Here is an 8,185-nt window from a genome sequence, read left to right as displayed (position 1 = left end):
TCATGGGGCTACCAAGAGCTTGAGGTTAACGGACCCCCACCCTTACTCATGGGGCTACCAAGAGCTCGAGGTTAACGGACCCCCACCCTTACTCACGGGGCTACCAAGAGCTTGAGGTTAATGGACCCCCACCCTTACTCAGGGCCCAAACACACACCCTAGCGTCACATTTGTCTGCTGTCTTCACCCCAAGCCCCAGAGGGTGCTACCCCAAGTGACCACTGCTCACTGGGGCCACCTTTTACGGCAGACCCTAGCGCCCCACACATCTACTTCCTGTCTTCTCATACATACTGGTCACCATTTCATCCTACTGAGGGTCCTTCCCAAATCTGAGTTCTTAAAGAGCAAGGCAGACTTTTGGTTTGACATGCCAATGCCCTTTGCAATCTAGATCAACTCACTGACTGCTGCATGGCCCAACCTCTGGCCACACCCCCTGGATTTCTATAATTGTTTTTTTTCTTTTTCTGCTTTAGGAGAGAAGGCCTTAATGTGGAGTCCTCAAACACACAACATAGGCCGGGTTGTCTTTGAATTCAGAGATCTTCCTGTTTTTGTTTTCCCTCATGAAGGCTGGGTTAAAAGGTGCACATCATCATGCCCAGCCAAAAACTTTTTTGTTTGTTTTCCAAGACAGGGTGTCTCTGTGTAGCTCTGGCTGTCCTGGAGCTCACTCTGTAGACCAGGCTAACCTTGAGCTCAGACATCCACCTATCTCTGCCTCCTGACTGCTGGGATTAAAGGTGTGTACCACCAGTACCTGGACAGTCAAAAAACCTTTTAAATTAGATTTATTTATCTTGTGGGCAAATGCGTATCACAGCATGTGTGGACAACATTTGGGAGTTGGTTCTCCCCTTTACCACATAGATCCCATAGAACTCAGGTTGTCAGGCTTGGTGGCAAGTGTCTTTACTAGTTTAGACATCTCACCAGCTCTTTTCTTTATTTCCTCGAGACAAAGTTTCACCATGTAGCCCATGTTGCCTTAAGATCCCCTGATGTCATGCTCCTGAGTGCTGGGATTATGGGTGTGCGCCATCTGGCTTTGCACACTGACCACCCAGCAATGCTCACTTCCCTTTCCTGATGTCTCCCTCGACAGCTCTGGGCTCCAGTCAGCCTCTGGTGCTATTTCTGGAGAGATGTATGTCAGGCTTAGACAAGGGCTGTGTTTAATAGGAAACCCTCAGAGGCCCAACTTGTGATGAATTCTTCTGTGTTTTCTCTTTAATCTTGGCTGTTGTCCCAGCTACTGACTCACAATTGGTGTGAGGTCAGGATACTGGAGTGGACCAAGGCTGAAGTCCCAGAGCAAACATGTTCATACTGGTTACTGCCCAAGTCGTGGGCAGAGCTGCCTAGCACCAGCACCATTTCCTGGTATGGTGAGGAAAGCTGGTTATAGCTGTGTGTGTGTGCATGTGGGAGTGTGTGTGCTGCTGTGCAGCCCTCTTGGTCAATGTACTTCTTGCCTTGGTGTGTGTGCATATGTTTGTGTAGATGCGTGCATGTGTCTCTGTAGATGTGTGCATGTGTAGATACGTGCATGTGTCTGTGCAGATGTGTGCATGTATCTGTGTAAATATGTGCATGTGTCTGTGCAGATGTGTGCATGTGCAGATGTGTGCATTTGTCTGTGCAGATGTGTGCATGTGTCTCTGCAGATGCGTCCATGTGTCTGTGTAGATGTGTGCATGTGTAGATGCGTGCATGTGTCTGTGTAGATGTGTGCATGTGTCTGTGCAGATGTGTGCATGTGTTGATGTGTGCATGTGTCTGTGTAGATGCATGTGTCTGTGTATGTATGCAGGTGGAGGCAAGTCAACTTCAGGTGACGTTCTCCAGGTGTCACCACTTATCTTTTGAAGCAGAATCTCGTCCTGGCCAGCAAGGGATCCCCAGGGATCTGCCTCTCCACCCCATTCTGCGTTTATATATGTGTGCCACCATGTCAGGTTTTCCACGGGTTCTAGAGACTGAACCTGGGTGCTCATGTTTGCATGACAAACCCTTAACTAAGGTGTCATTTTTTGTTTTGAGAAAGAATCTGTCTATGTATCCCTGGCTGGTCTAGAACTATGCAGATCAGGCAGGCCTCCCACCAGAGATCCAGCTGCCTCTGCCTCCTGAGTGCTGGGATTAAAGGCGTGCGCCACCACCGCCCAGTCCTGATATTTCCTCATATATACTTTTGTCCACTGATCAGTGTTTATTTCTAACTGCTTGTTACGTATTAACGAAGAACACTGATTTCTATATATATCTTACCGTTTTTGAGGCAGGGACACATTATGTAAGGTCAGGCAAACCTGAACCTCTAAGATTCTCCTGCCTCAGTCCCTAAGGGTTAGGTGTGCCCTACCACAGTGGGCTAGAAAGATGTGCCAGGTAGGGGTTCCTCAGTGTTATGGCCACCTCCTCTCTGGAAAGCCCACTTCCCACACCTCAGCTGCTCTGGTGACTCTTCTCCCCCGCTGTTTGGCCCTGCTGTCATCACATGTGAGGAAGAACACGTCTTGCCCCTTCTGTTCTGGGTAAGAGCTAGTGGGTCACAGTGGCAGGTGAGGCTGTGAGCCCTTGTGACTCCTCTGCCCCCTGGGGAGCAGGCTCTGGTCATGGTTAGCAACAGGACACCAGCAAGAACAAAGGCCACAGAAAAAGAAGGCCAGAACCAACATGGCTGGAACGGGGCACAGTAGACAAGACAGAATAGGAGAGAGAGAGAGAGAGAGAGAGAGAGAGAGAGAGAGAGAGAGAGAGAGAGAGAGGCACTTTACCGTGTACTGCTCCTGGTGAGGTGGCGTCGGAAGGAGAGACAAATCGTGAGTGGCCTCAGAGAGAACACAGGACACGCACAGACAGACATGGGCACTGGGATCCCAGGGACCAGGGGACCAGCCCCTCCTTCAGTCTCTGCACTGGGCAGGACATGGCCCTGACAGCAGCTCACAAAGGCAAATTTCCAAGGAGTAAGGCAGCCCTGGGGCTGCCTATTACCCTGGGTGAACTCACCACTCAGTCACTGCCAAGAGCAGGGTCGCTTCCTACAGCGGTCCCGGCACGGGGACTCAGCTTGCTGTAGGTGAGTTTCATGGGGAGGGAATAGAGGCTCGAATGGCGCTTTGACTGCCAACAAGCTTCATCTGGAAAATGGGCTTGTCTTCATGATGCTTCAGTATCAGTAGCCTCCACCTTGACTTACACTGACTCATCAAGATGTAGCCCAGGCTGGCCTGAACGACTCATCTTCCTGCCTCCAACTTCTAAGTAGCTGGGATGTAGACGTGTGTGTCATTCTGGTGGGTGGACCTTTCTGGAAGGAGAGTTGCTGCTGATGGAATCAAGGGCCTCACATATGCTAGGTCAGAGTTCTACTGATGAGCTGCCCCCAGCCCCTCACTGGGGGATTCTACCTCTGAGCCACTCCTTGAGACTTCTCTTTACTTTTCATTTTGAGATAGGGTCTTGCTAAATTTATTGGCAGTCCTTGACATCGTGGTCCCCCTGCCTCAGTCTCCTGAGGAGCTGAGATTCTAGGCATCATGTTATACCCAATAATTTTCTTTTTTTCAACCCTGAATGGCTTAATGTCTACAAATATCTCTACTGAGCCTTCCCTCAGCTTAGGGCTCTCAGCCCTGCCTGTGAGTCTACAGCCCTTCCCCATTGGCATTAGCAATGCTTCCAACAGCACTGGCACACCGGGGCAGCACTCCCTGAGCTCCAGCCCTGTGGCCTTCCCCTACTGTGTATGTGCTACTGAGTCTTGTGTCACTGCATTTACCTGCAGAAGAATGGCACCACTGTGCCCATTTTCCAGATGAGGAAGCTAGGCGGACTGAGAGTCAAACCCACATGCCTGTATCTTGAGCTTGAATCTGCCTTCCTCGAGGACAGGGCTGTTTTAAGGTTCTGCAGGAGAGCCCCTGGGGATAGGGCTATTGAGGGTGTTGCTAGAGGGCCTCTTCTTTAGTTGTTGGGAGTATGGCTTTGAGGGTGCAGGAGGAGCTGGATCAAGCTACACTCTGGCAGCTATGCCAGAGTCTGCCAGCAGCTGAAGACCTGCTCTGGAGGAGGGGTGGTGGTGCCAGATGGACTCTTGGCAGTGAGGGTGGGATCATGATCTAGCTAGCAGCTGCTGTGAGATGTCAGCTAGCTGCTCCAAAGCATCAGCACTGAGTGTGACATCCCTCATGGTGAGAGCTTGTGAGATGGCTCGTTAGTGATGGAGCATGGAAGATGCACATGGTTGGTGGACGGAGAGCACATGTATGCACACCCACACCTATGCAACACAGACCACACACAGATCTGGGTGAGGAGAGGAGAGGGGATCAGCACATCCCTGGGAGAGCACAGGCAGACATTTAGAGTCCTTGCCTCAATCCCCCTTATCCAAGAAGGGAGCAGCCTCCCTCCTTCTCATTCCTGCTCCTCGGCCTCTCAGACCTCCCAGGGAAGGAAGGGCCCAGTGGGGCAGGTTGCTGGCCTAGATTCCGTTCTCCACACCCCTCGCCTCAGCCTTAGTTTCTCGTGTGGAATGGGGATCACTGCTCTGGTGTGCCAGCGTCAGAGGTGACACACAAGGCGCTTCCTCTCATTCGAGCCATGACAACCGGCTGCATGGGGAAACTGAGGCACCGAGAGTCTGCCAGACTTAGGGAACTTTTTCTTCTTCACTGAGATATCTGTGCTTCATGGTCCAGGCTGGCTTTAGATCAGCAATCCTCCTGCTTCGACCTCACATTTGCCACCACACCCAGACAGAGGTACTGCTTATTCCTACTGGGGCTTTCCACCTTGTCTATGAGCAGACAGGCTCATGGGATAGACAAAGGAAAGGAAAGGAAAACAGCAAGCTGCTGCTCCACCATGACAACAAGGAGACACCAAGCAAAGACTCACAAGTTGAAACACAAGTTGAAACACCTCAGGTACAAGAGAGCAGAGCCTGCTGCTGCGGACTGGGGGACAAGGAGGTTCTGAAACGTCTTTTGGGAAGCAAGCAGCAACTGGCAATTGCTTTTGCTGTTGGGTATGCAGGAGTGACCTAAACAAGGTGCTGGCCAGCTTGCACGGAGCTGTAGTCCTGTCTTCAGTGAGAAGTGGCAGGGCCAAGTGGATTCTTGGTAGTGAGTAGGGGAATGGTAGGGGTTAAGGTGTCTCCTCTCCTGCCTCATAGTAAGATCGATAATTCCAAGTTCTTCCAAAATTCCAAGAGAATCCGTGACCCATGCTTTCACTGCCTGTTTCTGTTACAACTGCCAGCCTGCACAGGCACATGGCTGTCCCTGGTCTGACCTTCTCTTACGTAGGAATTATAGGAACACAGCACAGCACTATGTTTACACCGAATTCGTGGGAACATTAGAAGTCTGATTCTAGAGCTGGGAGCATTGCTCGGGGCTCAGTGCAAAGGCCCCTGGTTCCACCCTCTGGCTCCATCCTCAGGACCAGAAAAAAAGAAAAGAAGGGAAGAGAAGAGAATACAGGGAGGACAGGGAGAGAATCGGAAGAGTGGATAAAAGGAAAGAGAGCTGGGAGTCAGGCCGAGTTAGGCCTGCTGGCTATGGAAATGCTGATTCATGTCCACCACAACCACAGATTGCTGTGCTCCAGGGGGCAGCCTGGGAGGTCCTACTGTAGCCCTTCACCTGGAAATGGGTAACAGTCGGGGCCCTCTGTCATGAAATCGACACTTAGTGCCATGGGAGGGAGCAGGCTGAGAGGCCATGCCTACTGAGAGGCAGCCAGTCAGACAGCCTAAAGAAACCCTCAGGTCTCTGTGCCGGGGGTGGGGGGGGGTCAGAGACCTTGTAAGACCGTTCTTTCTGGGACTGACCTATGTGATAAACACAGTTTTGGTTTCCAAGATGGATTTCTGGATGAGGAGCAAGTTAGGTCTCTCCCTGATAGGCCTGCTGCTGGGATCTCGGGCTCCCTCTCCAATTAGACCTAACCTGAGCTCCATCTCAGGCTGGACACCACCTGGAATGGCTATCTAGAAACTTGGATGGCAGAGCTCATGCACCATTGAGAGTGACCACTGAGACACTAGATACCATATCAAGTGGATGCATAGACCTCTGGGGACACTGAGATGACCATTCTGCACTTACGCACCATCTTGGAATGATGGCGAGATTTCAGGTAACATGTGGGAATTGCTTCTGACCCCTTGAGCATGTTTGAGATGGCTTCCTAGAACTCAGCTGCCATCTTGAAATGGTTTTCAACAACCTGGACTCCATTTTGGAATGGCTGCCCAGACCTAAGGGGTCATTTTGGAATGGCTATCTAGAACCTGGGTACCATCTTGGCGTGCACCACCATCACCAGGCCTGGGTACCAACTTGCAATGGCCCCTAAACCCTAGAACGTCACCTTGGGATGACGGTAAGAATTTACAGTCATCTTAGAATGGCTGCCCTGTTCTCTAGCACCACCACAAAGTGGGTGCTAGCTTGGAACGGTAACTCAGAACTTGGGTGCCATCTTAAAATGGTTGCCATTTTAAAATGGTCACTCAGAAATTAGGAGCCATATTTGAAACTGCCACCTATCACCAGGGTGCCATTGTGGAGAGGTGCCATAGTATATAACCTTTCTGAGGGCAGGGTATCCTAGGAGCCTTGGGAGGACAGAGACACATAGAAGTAGGCCACCAGGTGTATGGTGAGGAGCCTTGGGGAACAGGTGGGATGGGATCTCATGCACACTTGCTTTCTTATTGTCTTTTCAGGGGCACCCCAAAGAGACAACATGTAGCGGGGTTGTGGGTAGGGAGATGAGATGTCCCCAGAGGCAGGAGTACCAGAAGCAGCACAGCAAGAGGCCACCTCTTTGCTGTGGGAGGAGTGGAAGGTGGCTCTGGTCCCTTCCTTCCTTCCTTAATGGTGATGGCATGCACAAAGCCAGTTGCAGCGCCACTGGGATACCCTGCCCGCCCCCCCACCCCCACTGGCCCACAGCTCTCATTCCCGTCTCAGAACTCCAGAATACGACCCACATCTGACAGCGGGACTCAGACTTGGGGTGGGGAGCCTTGCATGGAGACTTACGTGAAGGCAAAGGCCACCAGGGCCCCACTGACCACTATGAAGTCCAGAATATTCCAGAGGTCACGGAAGTAGGCTCCCTGATGCAAGACAAGGCCCAGGTCGATCATCTAGAGGGAGAGAAGAGCTTGTTCAGAGCCCCCAACCCTTCAGTAAGGTAACACCCTCCTGGGATGACAGGTGGTCCTTCTGAGGAAAGGGAGCCTGACCTGACTATGAAGCCCTCAAGAACAAGCATCAGAGTGTGCTCTGCCTGAACCCCGCAGGAGATCATGTACCAGGAAGCCTTGTACACTGTATTTGAAGCCTCCCAAGACTCTGTCTACCTCTTACTTCTGCTGTGATCTGTGGTTCCTGCCCTTGTCATAGCCTACTTTGTCCCTGACAATCCCCTCATCTGTCATCTGAGGGGGCTTGAGAGCGCTCATGCAGAGTCCCAGAGCTCTCCACAGCTCTCACTTCCTTTGATGTGTACACTAAAGTCCTTCCCTGCCCTCCCCGCTCCTTCCTCCCTCTCTCCACCACACTGTCTGGTGAATTCCCCTCACACACACTCAGCACATCTACTCTTGGATTGAGCTTTTTTCTTCTCAAAGGGTCTGTGGATGTCCCCAGTACTGTTCTTACCTTGATCACCATCTCAAAGGTAAACGTGCCTGTGAAAACATAGTCAAAATACCGCAGCACCTGCACAGACAAAAAGGCCAAGGAACCCAATCACAGGCTTGCTCAGCTCCTAGTAAGTCTACCAGTTGCCCACTGGGGTGTGGGAACACTGAAAATCCCCCAGAAGCACAGCTTCCACCCAGGAGCCACTCCCAGGCAGGACTAAAGATGTGCAGGTTGTGAATCAAAGTGTCCAGCAGATGGCGGCAAATCCTACCGATTTACCCTGCTGAGGGCGGGTCACCAAGAGTGCCTGTTTCAAGTACTCCAAGCAGCCTGTGGACTAAGAGGGCCTTGGAGGAGTCCGTTCCACCGTGGGGGTGACTGTCCTTGGGGTGATGGGGTAGACGGGCCAGTGTCCACACTCAGGGCTCTCCTGTTTCCAGGAGTATCTTCTAAATGCTGGGGCCACCTGGCCATCTGGTTCTCTTTCACTTTGAGGGCACCACTCAGTC

At 51.7% G+C, this 8,185-nt stretch overlaps 1 protein-coding gene across 1 annotated transcript in view; it reads right to left on the bottom strand.

The window, feature by feature from the left end:
- Window positions 1-8,185, bottom strand: part of Cacna1a (calcium voltage-gated channel subunit alpha1 A) — a 243,021-nt gene that overhangs the window by 71,609 nt on the left and 163,227 nt on the right. Inside the window, 2 exon segments of the mRNA XM_026777920.1 lie at window positions 7,068-7,174; window positions 7,692-7,761. Coding sequence (XP_026633721.1) covers window positions 7,068-7,174; window positions 7,692-7,761 — 177 coding nt within the window.

This window comes from Microtus ochrogaster, unplaced genomic scaffold, assembly GCF_000317375.1.
Source record: "Microtus ochrogaster isolate Prairie Vole_2 unplaced genomic scaffold, MicOch1.0 UNK90, whole genome shotgun sequence".
NCBI lineage: Eukaryota > Metazoa > Chordata > Mammalia > Rodentia > Cricetidae > Microtus > Microtus ochrogaster.
Note: the sequence above shows the minus strand (reverse complement) of the source record. Positions and strands in the feature narration are given on the sequence as shown.